We start from the raw sequence: 19241 nt of genomic DNA, 5'->3' as shown, positions 1-19241 counted from the left end.
GAAGGCATTCAGGGAATCAGGAAAGGCTTCTTATAGAACATGAAATTTTAGTTGAAACTTTAAAGTAGCCAAGGGAGCCAGAAAATGATATATGAAAAGAGATGATGCCAAACATGGAGGACAGCCTATTATGACAACACAAGAAGTTGGGAAATGGAACGTCATGTGTGAGGAACAGTAAGAAGACCAGTGTCACTGGATCACAGGATATATGAAGTGGAATAAAGTGTGAAAACACTGGAAAGATAGAAAGATGATGATAGTTTTTAAAAGATAACAGAGGATTTTATATTTGATCTCAGAGGTAATGAGGCAATACTGGAGTTTTTTGAGTATTGGAGTGGAGGATAACATGGCCACAATTAACCTTTAGGACAATCACTTAAGCATCTGGGTACAAGATGGACCAAAGTTGGGAAAGACTTGAGAAAAGGAGATCAATTGAAATGCTTTTGCAGTAATCTAGACACGAGATGATTGGGGTCTGCACCAGGCTAGTGACACTGTGAAAGAAGAGAGATGTTTACAAAAGATATTACAAAGGTAGACTTGAAGAATTTGGCAACTGATTGGGTATGAGAGGTGAGAGAGAGTGAGGGGATGACACCAGGGTGCTGAACCTGGATGACTATGAGATAGTGGTATCTTTAAGAATAAGAGGAAAGTTAAGAAAAAGGAGAGTTCTTCAGGGAAATGGGTTTATTTCTAGATATATTGAATTTAAAATGGTTGTAGGATATCCAGTTCTTGTTGACCATTATATAATTGGAGATGTTACAATATATTTAAAAAGAGAGATTAGACTACCACACCAATGCAACTACCAACAATTTGGAAATTGGTCTTGATCAAGGACACATGACAAAACTAGTGGAAATGCGCATTGGCCATGGGTGGGGGGAGTGCGGGGGGGGTGGGGGTGAAGGGGATAGGAGGAGCATGAATCAGGTAACCATGTTAAAAATGTATATTAATAAATGTTAAAAAAAAGAGAGATTAGAGTAAAAAATATAATGAGTAGGAATTTAAATGAAGTTGTTATAGACTATGCCCTTTGAAAGAATTACATATCTGAGACTATACTCTGTATCTATGCTTGAGTTGAGGTATGACACATCTGCCCTTTACTAACCAATGCACAAATTAATGCAAAGATTCCACATGCAACCTATTACTAGGAAGGACACCAGTATAGTTTATGATCTTAAAATACTATAGTTATTCCTGCATTCTTCTATTTTCTTTTCTTTGTATCTGAAAGTAATCTACTTCCCAGGAGCTTGAAGTAAAAACACATTTAGTTCCCTTTTCTTTTATAAACCCTGTGTAAGAAAATATTTGGCAGCCATGTTGAGTCAAGGATGATGGACAGTTACCTGCTTAGAATGCAGAGTGGAATGAGTTTGGCATGAGCCTGGCATGGGCCAAGGCAGTTAGACTTGGCTATAAAAGGAACAGATCTGAACTCATCTTGGACTCAGTTGGAGATATTTGGGTGAGGGTGGATAGGGTTTAGGCAATAGTCTATTCAGTGATTCCCAAAGTGGATGCCACCGCCCCCTGGTGGGTGCTACAGTGATCCAGGAGAGGCAGTGATGGCCACAGGTGCATTTGGGGGCGGTGAATAACTGTAAGGGGGGCGGCGATAGTATGTGACAGGGGGGTGCCAAGTAATATTTTTTCTGGAAAGGTGGCATAAGGCCAAAAAAGTTTGAGAACCACTGGTCTATACTCTTTTACTCAGCAACCAGCTTCAGCTATCATATTAATACAACTGTGTTCCATCAATCTCTGTTTCCTGATTTATAAACACCAAGAAGATCTGCAAAGACAACTATCATTCAGCAGGGTCAAGCTTGACTCGGGGCTGACGACTGAGAGGCCTTAGTTGAGCTGTCAACCAACCAAGATCCTCGATCAACAATATCAAGCAAAGATTCAACATCAATCTATCCATCTAGGTTATTTAGAATTCCCCAATTCCCACTTTCCATCAATTACCCAGTTTCCCTTTCCCTAATCTCATCAACTATTAAATTGTCTTATAAGAAAATAACTTATCTGTGAGTCTCAAGGATTTAGTGGGCTTCAGTTGACTATGTCCTGTGTCAACTTAGGAAAAGGGTTATTTCAATATACCTTTAATCAGCCTCTAAGAACAAATCTGCAGTCAGATCAAACTAATTAATTAATCCTTATAGATCAAATAAGCAGATCTATAGTGAATTGTTATAGGGATACAGCCATCAACATCAACTTACAGGGCTTCAGTTGGACAAGGATTGGCTGAATTCCATTATCAACTGATTCCTTTCTTTGGCTGTTAGCCCTGGGCTACTGTTATCCACCTGGGGATTGGAGCAAGCAGATTCTGCACTTCCTCCTCTTAACATCAGCTGCATTGGGGTTTGATCTTTTAGGTTCACTACTATATCTTGGTGTCCCATTAAGACTCAACATTCCCAATTAACTCAGTCCCAAGAATCACCATAACACCTGTCTAAAGAGAAACCTCCTTCTCCAGCATCTCTGAGTTCTGCTGCTTTTTCCAAACTCACTAAAGCTTCATGTTAGGCATACAAAGGGAGTTGTTAAAGCCACATTGGGGGGAAAAATTCCTTTCAACTGTGATTTCCTATTATTTGTTTTCTTCTCTCAATATTACTTTCTTTTGTTGCCTTGCCTTTGCTCCACCTTGTTGCTCTCCCATCAGAGGGGTCAAGAAAAAGAACACAAAGGAAAGAGCCTGAAGAATTTCATAACTTGTTTTTGTAGAAGACAAAAAAAGGTGGATTCTTCAGGGAGTGTCTATCCTCCCAAGTCAGTCAATAGGAACCAATCTCAGCGAGGTTAAGTGTGCCCAAAAGACAAAACTTATAACCTTATGATATTCACTAGGGAACACAAAGCCTCCTCTTGTCAGTCTTCAATGATTTTGTCAGCAAGTCAGTCAACTAGCATTTATTTAGCACCTACTATGGACCAGAAAGAGGTACCATATATAGAGACATTATTTAAAGATAATTTGTTTATCAATCATTTCTGCAACTATTTGCTGAGGCGAATAATGATATTATCTTGTCTTAATGGTACTCTTTTTTTTAACCCTTACCTTTTACCTTAGAATATCAATTTTAAGACAAAAAAGCAGTAAGGGCTAGGCATTTGGGATTAAGTGTCTTGCCTAAGATCACACAGCTAGGAAATGCCTGAGGTCAGATTTGAACCCAAGTCTTTCCGACTCCAGACCTGGCACTCTATCCACTGTGTTACCTAGCTGTTACTCATAAAGGTATTTTAAGTCAGTAGGTTTGTTTAAAAATTTTTTAATAGTTGAGTGGAAACAAGACTGTAATTTCATTACAAATAAAACCCTAGGAAATCACTGAACTATTTTATTCCTCAATTTTCTGCTCTATAAATGGAAGATGTTGGACCTCTACAATTCATTCTATTCAGTGATCGTATGATCTAGTATTCATAGGTGACCAATGGACAAAATATGGGCCCATTTACTGTCATCTAGTGACAAAATGCAAATAAGTTTAAGGTGTGCTTCTTAATATTGGACTAAGTAGTTCTTCACTTTTATAAATCCAGCATAATTTTAACACACATAAATATGGAAAGAGTGGCCAAAAGCATAGAGAAGAATTGGTTTAGGGAAATCAATTAAAAATAGCAACAATAATAAAAACGATAGCTAGCATTTAAATAATCATTAAAGATTGAAAAGTATTTTGCATGTCATCTCATTTGATCCTCACAACAGCCCTAAGATATAGCAACTTTGTAAATTAAGAAACTAAGGCTGAGACAAATTAAGTGAAATACCTGGGGTCATAAAGTGAGTATGAATCTAAGATAAGATTTTAACTCAGATCTTTCCTTACTCCAAGTTTAGTTGGGACCTCTAGCTGCCTAGAGATGCAAAACTCTTAAACACTTTTCCAGTTATTTTTTTGGCTTCCAAAATAATTCAAGGCCTTCTTTTCAAAAGGAAAGGAAATAATATTAAATAGAAATTTAAAGAAGTAAAAAAAAGATTATTTTTCAAGTTTATAAATATTCTGCTTATATATCATGATTTGGAAGATTGTATGGAAATAAATTAATAAACATATTTATTATGTGCTTACTTCTGAAGCTGTAAACAGAAAAGCAAGACAGTCTTTGCCTGTAAGGAGCTTACATTCTAAAGGAAGAGACAACCTATATGGAAGACTTCAGCTGTAAAGCCAGATGAAAATGTCCCATGGTTTTTAAGGTGAAGCCATAGAGGCAGTGTTAATGCTGTTTCTTTAATGTTATTTCCACTGATAAAATCATATTACTTTCTAATGTTGAACTCTTTTGCAAGGTCACAGTCTTTGGTGACAAGAACTTTGCTTTCTGGACCTGCATTTGCTGTAGATGTAGAACTTGCAGGAGTTGTTGCCAGCTGTATCTCCACAAAGACTTGCTTCCCAGGATGATCGCTAAGGGCAATGGAGTGAAAACATCATTAATCCCAAGGCTCTTGGTTTCAGGGTCCTGGGCTCTTTCTATCAAGAGATAACCACATTCAAAGGGAATAAGAAAACACAGAAAAAGATTATTTGTTCGAGAAGAGCATATGAATTATGATGACGTTAAAAGTGGTAAAAAAAACTTAGATGAGAATAGAATAATAAAACTATTTTTAAATTTATTGTTACATCCCCAGTTTCTTACCAATACTACGTTCTCAATAAATTATTATTGGCTTGGTTTGGGTTATGGAAATAGTTTAGAAAATTGTATTTGATTCAGAAATCATCAGGGAATCACTTATGAAAAGGAAATAATGAGAAAGAAAATAATTCTTATCTCAAAGATGAGGAAGATATTAAATCACCGAATAAAGGATTATAATGGTCAAGAAAGATGATCAGAGAATGCACATAGACTTGCACAATAATTCAGAGACACTGTGGAAGAAACAAGATCATTTTAAAATTGTATTCACATATACACCAAAGCATTTTTTACACCCTAGGAAAGTTTTGAAAATTATATTCCTCTTTTTCTGTCAGTGGAAATATAAGCAAAATGTCTGTACTATGTCTTCAAGAAGATGAAGGACTAGCCATTTCTTCACTCATTCCTAACAAAAACTCCTCCAAAAAAAAGAATTTTGAAACAAAGGCAAAACAATTACTTTTGTTCATACAGACTGAGGAACCAAGAATCCTAAGCAGGAAATGGCAGTATGAATTAACAGAAGAGTTTCTACTATCTCTCAGTCAGCATTACCGTCCTATCATCTTATCCGTTGTAATATGTTCCATAACTCAACTCATCAATTTGTGCTTTGGGATCCATGAAGAACAGTCTCTGCTGCTCTTGCATTCCCTCTACAGCATCCTAGCCTTGCTCTTACCTGTACCATTCTGTGAAGGGAGGGGAGGGCATAATCATTTATTAATCACACACTCTGAACCAAGTGCTACGCTAAGTACTTTACAAATATTCTCACTTTTAATCCTCACAGTCAGGTAGGCGATAGCTAATCATAACTAACATTTATATAGCACTTATTACATGCCAGGCACATAGAAGATGATAAATGCTTTACCGTTATTATCTCATTTGATCCTCACAGCGACCCCAGCAGGGAGATGCTATTATGACTCCATATTACAGTTGATGAGACCAAGTCAGATAGTGGTGCTTTTTGCTCAGGATCACAGAGCAGGGAATTATCTGAGGCTAGATTTGAACTCAGATATTCCTTACTGCAGGCCCAGAGCTTTATCAGCTTCACCATCTAGCTGCTTCAGCAAGAAGCATACCTCGGCTCTGACCTCCTACTTACAAAGGAGGGGGAAGTATTGGAAGTCAGGAGCAGGCTCTGTCCAAGGTGGCAGTACTTAGCTAAAGAACTAAAGAACAGCCGAGAATGGGACAAGGAACCAGCTTGTATTTGGGACTACACAAAACCTTAAAGAAAGGGAACTGGCATCAAATTGAGATTTTCTGTCCCTAGAAAATCATGTGGATTATGAAGTGAGATCAGTAAAGAGTAAATGTTGGGGAGGACTGAGAACACTATGGGAATATAAGGGGGAAAAGATTAAAATCCTCCAAGATCTCATGAGGAAGAAAAATAAATTAAAAACTGTATGCACAAACAAATAAATAAAAAGAACAAAAGAGGAGATAGATGCCAAACAACTAAATGATTGCAAGCAACTCCAAATAGATGTTCTAAGAAAAAAGAAATTGAACCCAAACTTGATGAAGCAGAGATCCCTGTGGATTCCTAAGAGAACATAGAAGTGAAGATGCATGTTGCTGAATAGTTCAAGAGAGATATAGGAATCTTAAAAGATGTTAAATAGAAAAAATTATGACATGCACAGCAGAAATGATTAGAAGAAAAGAAAAATTAAATCCATGGTGGGCAAATATTTCTAAAGAAGCATAAGGGAGAAGAACTACTTGAGAATTCAAATGTACTGAAATGAAGAACATTCTGGAAGAAGAGAAGTAAAAAACATAAAAGAACATATGAGTTCTATGCTGTCAAAGCACATTAATCTTTTTTTAACTTACTAATATTTTATTTTAACTCAATTACATGAAAAAGCAAATTTTAACCTTCATTTTCTTTAAGTTTGAGCCAAACTCTCAACTTCCCCATTCCCTGCAAGCAGTCTGATATAGATTTTACATGTATAATGTATAAAATATCTTCCATATTAGTCCTTTTGAAAACACATTAATCTTGAATACAAGATGTGTAGAGATAATTTAAGGATCATAGGCCTCCCAGAAGAACATGGCAAATTGAAAAACCTGTTCATCACAATGCAACAACAAATACTCATCAGTTTTGAATGCAAAACAAAAACAAAAAAGAAAGCACCAGTTGAAAGAATATGTAGATCACACTTACAGGGAAAAGAAACTGTGCTGCAAACTAAAAGACACATAATAATTATATTGAACAATTTCAATGACAAACAGCAAACTCTTGAAGTAAATGGGAGGAAGGTTTTCAGATATAAAGGAAAGGAGATTCAAATAATAAAATTATCCCACACCAACTAAAATTCAGAGAGGAGAATTGAATAATTCTTGAAAAGCAAAAGAAGTCATGATTGCACCCCAAAATAACATACCTCACAAAACTGAGGACAATTGTCAGTGAAAAATATGTAGACAGACATTCAATAAAGAAGGCATTCAAAGCATTTCTACAAAAATAGATATAAACAGACTATTCAACTTGTAGATAACTCAAATTATGGACATCCAGGAAAAGCAAGTAAATACAGCTCTTAAGGAAAATGCAAATAGCACTAAAAGAAGAAAAAATTATTTAAAAAAGAAATAACTGAACTATTAGTGGATTTCTGTCTAGAAGTACAGATCATTTTTAATGATCATATACACCAAAAGAGGAACTTTTCTGGTAGCAAAGAGTTGGAAAAAATAAAAAGATATCTAATGATTGTGGAATATCCAAACAAATCCTGTTATTTGAGTATACTGGGAGAAATGTGCTGATGTGAAAAAAGATATGAATAAAATTAATTTTAAAATTAATATTGCAAAATAACAAAAAAACAAGCATGACTCCAAATAAGACATGAGGGTAAACCTTCACCCCATTTCTTTATTGTCAACATAATCATTGATTATTTCCATTTAATTTATTAAAGATAGTGTAAGTAAAACATTTGCTGAAAATAATATGCAAATTTCAGTTATTTCAATTTCTATTTTACTGGGATATGCACAATAAAAGGTATTAAGTTTATGATGTTTTACTCTAATATCTATGATAACTAATTGGGAAGAAGTATCAAAGAAGCTAACCAGTAAGGAAAAACTTTTTAATAATTATTTCTGCAATAATGATGATGATGATTTTGGCTCCAAAGTGCTATGCAATATATATAATAAAATATGTATACATCATTCCTTTAGATTTATAAAGCACTTTATAAATATATATATACATATATATTATATCATTTGTTCTTCACAACAGCCCTGTAATAAGGTGTTGTCTCCATTTTACAGGTAAAGAAATTGAGATAAAGAAATGTTAAGTGATTTCCCAGCTACAAACAATATAAGTCTGGGGTGTGATTGAAGGTACCTTTTACTTACTCAAAGTCTATTTCTCTATTTACTATGCCATACTGCACAAAATTAAACAGAATCTCTGGGAAAGTAGTTCAAGTTCATTGCAGATCTTTGAGAAAATACTATATAAGCATTTATCAAGGATAAAAGACATATATATAATTAAAGATGGTTACTGAAGTTCCTTCCATAGCTAAAGTATTGTGATTCCATCCAGGATCTGTAATGTTTAGTAGGCTTACAGCTCAATATGAGTCAAATGTGCAATATGGCAACCAAAATGATTCATTGTGATCTTGGGCTACATTAAAAGAGTCAGACTCTAGATTCCAGAAATAAATCAAGAGACAATGGCATTCTCATCTTCCCTGGTCAGATTATATTCTGATCATTGCATTCAGTCCTGTGCACCACATTTTAAGAGAGGTGTTAAAATCCAAAAACTACCAGAAAATGCAGCCTGGAAAGTGAAGAGCCTCAAATTCATAATATATAGAAAGGAGTTGAAGCATCTGGGAAATTTAACCTGGAAAAGAGAAGACTCATGTGTGACTTGATGATTCATCTTGAAGTCTTTGAAATGCTGCCAAACGAAAGTACCATTGATCTTTGTTTGCCCTCACTGTGAACTAAAACTATGAGCAATAAGTAGAAATTTCAAAGAATAAAACTTAAATTTGATGTAAGGAAAATCTTCCTTACAATTAAAACAATATTCAATTGAAATAGGTTGTCTCAAGAGATAGAGAGTTCCTTTATCCTTGGAAATTTTCAAGCAGAAGACTGGATGACTTGTCAGTAATGATCTGGAAGGCAAGCTTTTTTGAAATGCCGAAATCACTTCTCCTAAAATTCTGTGATTTCAGGATCTTGTGAAATATAATATAAGGAAAATTGAGGAAGGAGTGATTACTAATTATGGAGGAGATCAGACAAGGCTTTGTATACTATTTAGTAACTAATTCTGAGGGGCAAAAATGAGAAGTGAATAAATTCCAGTCATAGAAAACAGATTATATGGATATGGGATGCCTATGGAATATCTAGGAGATATCCAGCATGCTATGATAATATATGATGACTTCATAAATGATAATCAGTCTGGATATAAATAGCTAAAACACAGATAGATGATAAATATATAGATTGATAGATTTAGGAATCATCTGAGTAGAGATGATACACAAAACTTTGTGAGCTAATGAGATCCCTAAGAAAGCATGTATAGACAGAGAAGGGAACCCAAGACAGAGCCTTAGAAAGCACTCATTCTAAGAGAGTATTTGTTGGATCTAACAATGAAGACTGAGGAAATTCCATCATGCAAGGAAAAATTGGAGAGAAAAAGGGGTTACAGAAGCCCAGTGAAGAGAAAAAATCCAGGAAAAAAGGGGTGGACAACACTATAAACGGCTAAAGAGATATCAAGAAGGCCAAGAATGGGGATGGAGGTGGGGGAAGCCATCAGAGATAGAAAGTAAGTGATAAGTAGAGGGATTTGGGTTGGATTTGTAAAAACCCACTGAAGTAGGTAATGACTTTAGAAGATTAGTTTTAGGTGCTTATGAGTAAAAAAGTGGGGAAATGTAGGCTATATTAATAGCAGGGTCAGGTGAAAATTTTTGAAACTAGAACTGAGCAACTAAGTGGTACTGTTGTAGAACACTGGACATGGAGTCAGGAAGACTTGAGTTCAAATACAACCTGAGACCCATAGTTACTAGTTCTGTGATCCTGAACAAGTCACCGTAATCCAGAACAAGTTTGACTCATTTCCTTCATCTGTAAAATGGGAGTACTAATAGCACCTACTTCCCAAGTTTGTTATGAGAATTGACTAAAATGATATTTATAAAGTGTTTTGCAAATCTTAAGGCATTATATAAATGCTTGCTATTATTGATATTACCCAAGCATGTTTGAGTAATAACATGTAAGTCTGCAGGGAAATAATCAGTATAGAGATCAAAGATGAATAAATGAGAAGGAATGACTGAGATAAGTGAGTAGAGAAGAGAGTTAAAAAGATCCACAAAATAGACAAATAGAGACGCATGTTCTCTTTGGCAAAGAGAAAGACCATCAGTTCCTCAGAGACAGAATTAAGGTGAGGATAGGTGAATGTGCAGAGGGGAATTGAAGTATGGAGTGAGGAGGAGGAGAGAGTTCATAGTTAAGTTAAATAGAAGGTGAAGACCTTTGGTGAGAGAGGAGGATTGGAAGAGGGAAAGGCAGGTTGAGGGAAGAGAGGATTTAGAACTGAAGGGGTGGGGTACAGAGCATATCAGAAGAATAAGCATTTTCCTGTGCAGATTAAAAGTTTCTTTAAGTTTCCATTTTTTGTATTATACAAGAGTCACAAGAATGAGAATTTATCCCTTACAGAAAACCTTTATCATGATTCTTAAAATTCAGATATTTAAATTATTGGAATGAACTCTAGGATAAAATGGAGATACTTAGAAAAGCTCAAACACAATGAGTTACCCAAAGAGACCCTAAGTGAACTGAAAAGTGACTTGATACCCCCATGTAGACAGGTGTTTTTTTCCTTCTAAATGGCCCAAGTTAAATGAACAGACAATTGCTTTTGCTATAGGCTCTACATTCAAAGTGGTATTTAAGGATAATTGTCTAGTGTAGGAGGCATGGAAAATGATGATAAGGTCCATATCTCTAAGAAAGGATTAGAATCTCAGTTAAATACAGATAGAAAATGTTGCTTATGGCCTTATACATTATCTAATAAAGCAAGAGGCAAAAGGCTAATAAAGGGCTTTCTTTTTGAGAGAACTGAAATTACCTCTCCATATTATTCAGTGTTTCATGCCCACCCATCAGCATCACTTCTATCTTAATTGGATTGTGTTTCAATCAATTTACTTTCTCTCATATTTAATTCAGCTAGACACTACATCAGCCAAGTGAGGGTACTTTCAATAGGGGGAGGGGAGAAATAGAAAGGAACAAAGAACAGAAATATCAGACTTCTTCCACTCTAGTGAGCTTCATGAATATTAAACAAAAGGACTCCATGAATGAGAACAGGGAAGTAAAGCAAAAGTCATTGTAATGGTAGCTCAATAATTGTTGAGCATTATTTTCTTTTAAATTTCTAGGCTAAGAATGGAATCCCTATGTTAATTTCATGCATTGTTGCTAGCCTTCTTGGGTAAACAAAGCCTTATCCAGATGAACTCTTTATAGTAAATAAATTCTCTTTTATCTTGCTTTCCACTGATAGGAGCTATAGTCACTATAGTCAATAATTTCATCCTTGGATTACTAGCCCTAAAAATACTAGACAATTTTTGGACTTCCATTATAAAGATAATCCATGTGTGGTATGATAGAGTAGTAATTTTCCCTCAGAGTACTTGGGTCTAACAAATAATCATATTTCCAGTAAATACCTGAAAACAGGTATCATGATGTCTTTGAAATACTGAGAGAGAATTTTCCTACTACACAAGCAATCGTAAACCTTGATGGTTCCCAGACTAAAACTATTTATAGTCTCTGTCACCTCCTGTGAAAAGACAAGTTGTCCCTTCATGTTAACTGAATAAAATACCAAAGAAGCCTTGTTGTGATTTGATCTTGCTGTCATAAGAGTTGGATTGTCATTTTAGTTACCTGGAAAAATTATGCATTTCTCTTCTATGAAATCATCATTGATGCACAAAAGATAAGGTGACTAATAGGAAACTCTTAGGGCCATGTACAATGGAGTTTGGAAAAGTTAAGAAGTCCGATGTTTTATAAAATTGAGAAAATCACATCTTTAGATTATTTTAATTGGCATAACATTTTCTTCAGGAAATGGCAACTTAAATGTAGAAATTATTTTGAAAATTAGACATGATTTTCTCTTCTCACTTTAAAACAATTTGTAAAAAGGCAACTTGGAAGTCTTCCCATTTTGAAGTATTCTCACTAAGGAAAGAGGAGGATTTTTCTTCACGAGGGCCCCAAGAAATTTATCCTTGCTGATGTACTTATCATTATTTTAAAATAATGAGTTTATATTTAATATGTTAATAAAGTATATCTGAGAAGTTAGACTCTAATGCAAAATTAGAAATAGAAAATATTATATTACCTTACTGTTTAATGTTTATACTTTGAGAGGACAAATTAAATTAATTTAATTATAAATGTTATATATGTTAAGTAAAAGCTTAATGATATTTATAAATGAATATCTAGCCCTCATTTTCATGTGAAACAGTAATTTCATGAAGAACATCACAAATCAAAATAGAATATCTCAATGATGGATCTTATACTTGAATTCCTGACAGGATTTAAATATAACAAACTCTTAATTATCTGTCATGAAGGACTAGAAGAGTTAGATAAAATCTCCAAATATCACTATAGTCAATAATTTCATCCTTCTTTCTCTTGAAGCTAGTAATCATGACTCCTAATGAGTAAAATTTACAAATTTAAATTTTACATGTAAATTATTCTTAGAATAGATGTTGTTTCATACTTTATACATACTTTTATGTATTCCCAGTGCCTGGCAGATTATAGATACTTAATGAAAATACTTGTTAATTTTTAGATTCATTATTGTCTACATTAGCTTCAGACATATAATTTTTTTAATGAAGAAAGTCTAAATCCTTATTTGAATTTGGATTTATCTTTTCAAGTCTAGCTGAAGCCAGGGTAACTGGAGCATAATGGAGTTTAAAATGTGTAATTGTTCAATGCTCCTATCATCTTTAAAAGACAGCCACTCTGGGAGTGGAAAGAGGGTAAGCCAATCAATGTAAGAAGCTGGAACCTTTATTAAATTGATTTAGGAAGAAGGACCTGTAAATTATCTGCTAGCTTTTCAAGTAGAAAAACATAGGTAGGAAAAGATCAGAAGAGACAAGATCTAGTATAGAGGACATATTTCAGGACAGCTTGCATTAGCAGACAGTAAGGATGAGAGAAGACAAATTTGCCACGTATGGAGAATGGGATTCCATGAGACTTTGTTTCCAGTCATGACTTTGCCATAGACAATCTGTATGACCTCAGAAAATAATTAAACTTCTCTGGATCTCAATTTCTACCTCTCTTAAGTGAAGATGCTAGAATAGATGATCTCTAAAGTTCTTTCCAACTCTCACTGTCCATGAAGCTATAATCTATGAGAAAAGTCCAAGAGAGTTAAAAAAGTTAGATTGCAAGTGGCTTTGTAGAGAAAACAAACTTTAAAGACCTCAAGTTCAGAGGTAGATCTAGGTGCTAAAAGAAATAAAGGGATTATGATTCAAACCCTAGTGGAAAGTGAGGTTGAGTTAACAAGGAAGAATAACGACCTGCAGGATCAAATTATAGGAAGAATACCCCAAAGCAGAATAGGGAATAAATACTTTAAGTCAGAGTTCCTAAAAAGGTTACTGAGAGAGAAATCTATGATCAAGTGGGGAAAATCTTACCAGAACAGAAAATAGTGAAGTTGGCAGCCTCTGGCAATAGAAATAGAGCAGTTTTCTCAGTTCTTTTCTTGGCACAACCCACTGTCCATTGCAGTATCTGTCTAAAATAGAAACATACATACTATCTTTCACATTAGTTTATTTACGATTTTGTTTGGGGGTTTTGGTTTTATGAGTATTCTCTTACAATAATGATCCATATGAAAGCATGTTTTGCATGATAATACATATATAATGCAGATCAAATTGCTTACCATCTCAGAGAAGGAGGAGGAAGGGAAGGAGTCTGACTATTTGGATCTTGTAATTTCAGAAAATGTATGTTGAAAATTGTTGTTGCATGTAATTGAGAAAATAAAATACTTTAAATAAGTTGAAAAATAAAATAGATAAAATAAATTTCAAAAATAAAATGTTAGCATACCACACACATAGACAGACAGAAAGAAAGACAGATACCCATTATATGTCATCCTAACCATCTGTAAGGCTCAGGACAGCCTGTTGCTTTTGTGCTATATTTTGACTTGAAAGTACTTCACTGACTCCCTACAGTGTAGATGGTTTAAAATGTCGTGTAAACCAAATTTCTTTCCTAATGCTCTTTTTATTATCAGGCATTTTTCTCCCAATCATTTAAGTTGTAGAACGTATAGGCCACAGGAATACTATATCGAACTGTTTCTAAGGCCCTGGTTATCTATTCTTTTCTGCTACTCAACTTTTCTATTTTTTAGCCAGTAGCAATATCAGTGTTGCTTATAACAAAGTTTCAAATCTGAAAATGTTATATCTTTTTCATTATTTCCCTTGAGAGTCTAAATGAATTTGTTCAAATGAATTTTATGATTATTTTGCCTGGATTAGCAAGTAACTCCTTGATGCTTTGAGTCATAGCACTGAATTTTTAAATCAATTTAGGATAGTATAATTCATTATATAGTATTGGTAGAACCAAACCATCAGCAATGAATATTCCTCCAATTATTTGTTTTCTTCTCATTTCAGTAGTGTTTTGTGATTGTTTTTATATACATGAATGTATCCAGGTAGGTTGACTAATATACTTTATGGATTTTTTTTATTCTTTTGAAAGGGGTTTATCTATCACTTTATCATTTTTTGGTTTTTGTTCCTATAAAGAAATGCCAATTTTTGTTGATTTCTGTAGATCTTGCTGCTTTACTAAAGCTATTAAGGATTTCAGTTTGTTTCTTTAATGATTCTTTGGAATGTCCTAACAAAATAGTCACGTACTCTGCAAATAGGAATATTGTTTTTTCCTTTTTGCCAATGCTTATTCCTTCAATTTTTTTTAAAACCCTTGTACTTCGGTGTATTGTCTCATAGGTGGAAGATTGGTAAGGGTGGGCAATGGGGGTCAAGTGACTTGCCCAGGGTCACACAGCTGGGAAGTGGCTGAGGCTGGGTTTGAACCTAGGACCTCCTGTCTCTAGCTAGGCCTGACTCTCACTCCACTGAGCTACCCAGCTGCCCCGATTTTCTTTATATTTCTATATTTTCTCTATTGTTTCTACAGTTATCTAAGATCCCGTTTTGTTAATACGTGTTTTCAAGCATATTTTTTCCTCTGGGGACCATGTGAAATGAACTCCAAAAATATCATGATGTTTATCTCCTTCTTACTACTCTCTTATGCCATGGTTATCATTAGTATGATTTTTTATAATTAACTCACTTATTACATTCTTCTTAGCCTCCATTTAGATTTGCATATTTTGTTTGTGTTCTCTGTATTAATTATATTTTCATGACCTGTGAGAAAATATGCTTGGTATTTTAAAATTTTTACATTTATTGATAATTTCTTTGGTCCTTTTTTAAAGCCATATTTTGAAGCTTTGCATTAAACATGCATATTGCCAAATTTCAAATATAATTTGTCAAGTCATCTCAGTTTTAAATTTTCCTTCTTTGCTTATGCTCCATTCTCCTCATCTCCCCCTATGTGTGAAGAGTGAATCAAACTTTGTTTGTCTATCAATCAGCAATTTTAAAATTAATCAACCAAAAGCTTAAACACTCCTGCTTAACACTAAGTAATAGAGTTCTCCCAATTCACTTACTAAAGTGGGTGACAACCCTAGAGGCAACTGCCCTACATCTAGGCAGTGCTAGGCAAATTTAAAGACTGCAATTGGTTCCCGTAAAGTGGAGGAAGGTACAGGGAGTGACATGGGAAAAAAGGCTATAAAAAGTCCTGAACTTCCTGTCTAAGGAGTCCTTGGCTTGAGTCTTTGGCTTGGATCTTCGGCTTGGATCTTCAGCTTGGAGCTTTGCCACTTGGAGGTGGCATTGGGTCTTCTCTTTTGGACTTTGTTTTGGGTGAGTAACTAGTCTTCCCTTCCTGGCTTCTGAAGAGCATAGTTCTGGAGAGGTCTCCTTCTCCTGGAGGAGGCTGCATTGGTGGAACCTTTGCATAAGACACTTCTGGGTCCTCTGGCTGAGGGTTAATGAACCCAGCTGAGCCGGACGGCAGAGCAACATTTAGTGTGATAGGCTAGACATTTTTTCTACTCTTTTCTTACGTTTCTCTACTTTCAGTCTTTCCACCCTTTGTAAAATATAAGCTACTAAAAGTCACTTGACTTGAACTATAATATTTTTTTAATTGGCGACCACAATATTACTTTAGAATTCTCATATTTTAGTCAAACCTCTAAATTTTATTCCTTACACATGGCAACATTGGAATCCCCTCCAGAGTTTCACAGTTCTGATACCTCTAACTTGCTTGAAACTAGACCTCTATGCCACCTCCCTGCTATCTCCTACTCATGATATGTAGTCAGACATCATCCTCATCTTCCTCATTCCACTATAACCTTTCACTTCTGGATCCCCAACTTAGATAGGAGGACTTTTGCCTTGTCCATAATATTTCTGACATTTCCATCCCATGAGGTAGCCATGGCACTACCCTTGCCCCTTAATAGCTTTCTTTTATATATGCATGTGTATATAATATATATAATTAGATACATATTATCTTCACATTAGATTTTTTTGCCCTGAAATAATATTAAAGTGTCATAAAATCACTGTAATAGAATGTTTGTCTTTCACAATTCAGTTAGATTTTTCTTTATAAATATAGCTTCTATTCAATTTTATGCATATAAGTTTAGTAATAAAATTATTTTATTGATAGTTACATTTAATATACTTTCTATATTGGTCTCTTAGCAAATTTTTTATTTTTAACATCATAATAGTATATATAATACATATATAATATATACATAATATATATATAATTACGGTTTTGCTTTTTTAAAAAGCATTTGATAAAATAAATTTTGTTTCAGCCTCATTCATCTTCATTCTGTATTAAAAATGTATTTTAAACATGTAGCAAATTTTGGGGTTTTATTTTCTTAAGCACGTTGGTTTTCTCTTTGGAAGAAATTTCTCTTCATTTAATATTTTTGTATTTCACTCCTTTACTGTTTTAATTTTATTTATTTATTTATTTTTAAGACCTTACCTTCTGTCTTGGAGTCAATATTGTGTATTGGCTCCAAGGCAGAAGAGTGGTAAGGGTAGGCAATGGAGGTCAAGTGACTTGCCCAGGGTCACACAGCTGGGAAGTGTCTGAGGTCACATTTGAACCTAGGACCTCCCATCTCAATCCACTGAGCTACCCAGCTGCTCCCCCCGCTTTGCTGTTTTAAATTAGCAGTTGGTCCCCATAATTTGTCTTAGTTAAATATAGCTAATTCTAATCTTCTCTAACATGGCTCCTTTCCCTAGATCCTTGATGTTAATTAAATTGCTAATCTGTATTTCATTCTTTTCAATGTTTTTTATTCATTCACTTATATTCATTTTTCCCCTATAATCCTTTTCATTCAAGAGTGCTGTTCTGAATCTTTCTTTGCCACTTCACGCCTATTCCAACCTCTTGACTTGAGTTACAACATTCATTTTTGGCACTCTTTTTCAAGAAGCATTAATTTATTTTGTCCTCTAACTTTTTTTTCTGTCTACATCTATGTATTTCTTTGGACTATACACTTGCACATTCAGTCTTGTGATCTGGCCCTCATACATAGCAAAGATTCTAGAAGACAAAAATAACATCCCTCTATCCATTTCTTTTGTTAGTAAGTTTGTAGTTCTCATTTAATTTTTTTCTTTTCCTTCTTTTTCTTATTTCTCTTATTCATTTGTTACAGGGCCTTTCATTTAGTCTTAGTCTTATAAATATTTATGCATGAAGGAGATCTTATGCTTTGTTGTAGAGCTACCCATTCTTTATCTTGAGTTATAGACTCAGTCCTAACCTTTACCCTTGCCCATCATCATTCACTTTGAGGGCCAATATATTCTCCTGCAAAACTAAGAAAGCCTTTCTACCTTGGACAATAGATGCCCACAGGGGCCATATTCCCATTCTCCTGGAGCAGAAAACAAGCCAGGGAATCCCATTCAGTCCTAATTTTGAAAAGACCTTCAGTTTATCCTCATTATTCTCCCTTCCAGACCAAGACTTTCCTGATATTTTCATTACCCTCAGGCACTCCTCTCCATTGCATTTAACCTACTGTACTTCAGACTCCACATGTGGTACAAGATGAGAGAAAATACTATCTCTTCTCTCTTTGTACTCAACCTGAATGGTATTCTATCTGCATTTCCCCTTATCTATTTTTTCTGTTTTCATTTCTGCTTGTTTTACCTTTAATTTTTTTTCTTTAAAAATGTATCAGATAACTTTCATTTTTATATCAACTTCAATTCTCCATATGTTGTTTTTCCTCCCCATCGAAGAAAGACATGATTTACAACAAAGAATAATGAGGAAAGCAGAAAAAAAACAAAAAAGGATAGTTCATCAAACTAACCAAGACATCAGCAAAGTCCAACATAATATACAGTATTTTGCATCTATAATCTCATACCTCTGCAAAGAAGAAAAGGAAGTACACTTTGATAACTGTTTTTTTTTACTCATTGTGGTTTTTCTTTCCACCTATGTTATTATAATCATAATAAGTGTTTTTCCATTTCAACTTATTTTGCTTAGCATTAGTTCATGTTAGTCTTCTCTATAGTCTTCATGTTTATCATTTCTCATGGCACAGTTATGTGCCATCGGCTAATTCATGGGCATCAACTTTGTTTCCAGTTCTTTGAAAATACTGCCACTACTGTAAATATTTTGACATACCCAAGACAGTTCTTTTTATTTTTGACAGCCTTGGGGTTTATACCAAGCAAAGTGAACTGTGGGTAAAAAACATTTTATTTGCTTTCTTAGCATAATTCCAACTTGCTTTCCAGAATGTTTGGACTAATTCAGAGCTCTGAGAGCAGTGTGTTAATGTGGTTGTCTTCCAACAATGTCTACTCCAATTTCTCAGTGTTCTAGGTGTGATGTGAAACCTCAGAACTATTTTGATTTACTTCATTATTCATAATTTGCAATTCTTCTTTGGAAAAATGTTTGTTCCTATTTTTTACCATTTATCTGTTGGAGAATAATTTTTGTTTCATATTTGTGTTAATTGCCAATAACTTTAAAATACAAAATATTATTCTATCCAAAGACTTTTCCTATAAGGTTTCCTTCTTAGTTGGATTAATTTTGTAAAAGCAGGTTTTCAATTCCATACTTTTTGTGATCATCTCTATCTCATTTCATTAAGAACTCTG

General features: G+C 34.4%; 1 protein-coding gene across 1 annotated transcript in view; it reads left to right on the top strand.

The window, feature by feature from the left end:
* Positions 1 to 19241, top strand: part of FAM189A1 (family with sequence similarity 189 member A1) — a 537302-nt gene that overhangs the window by 431850 nt on the left and 86211 nt on the right. The window contains exon 7 of the mRNA XM_044662452.1: positions 13848 to 13865. Within this exon, the coding sequence (XP_044518387.1) occupies positions 13848 to 13865 (18 nt within the window). The remainder of the gene's footprint in view (positions 1 to 13847; positions 13866 to 19241) is intronic.

The sequence above is a fragment of the Gracilinanus agilis genome, chromosome 2 (assembly GCF_016433145.1).
Source record: "Gracilinanus agilis isolate LMUSP501 chromosome 2, AgileGrace, whole genome shotgun sequence".
NCBI lineage: Eukaryota > Metazoa > Chordata > Mammalia > Didelphimorphia > Didelphidae > Gracilinanus > Gracilinanus agilis.
The sequence above is the reverse complement of the archived record's forward strand: the minus strand, read 5'-3'. Positions and strand labels throughout refer to the sequence as shown.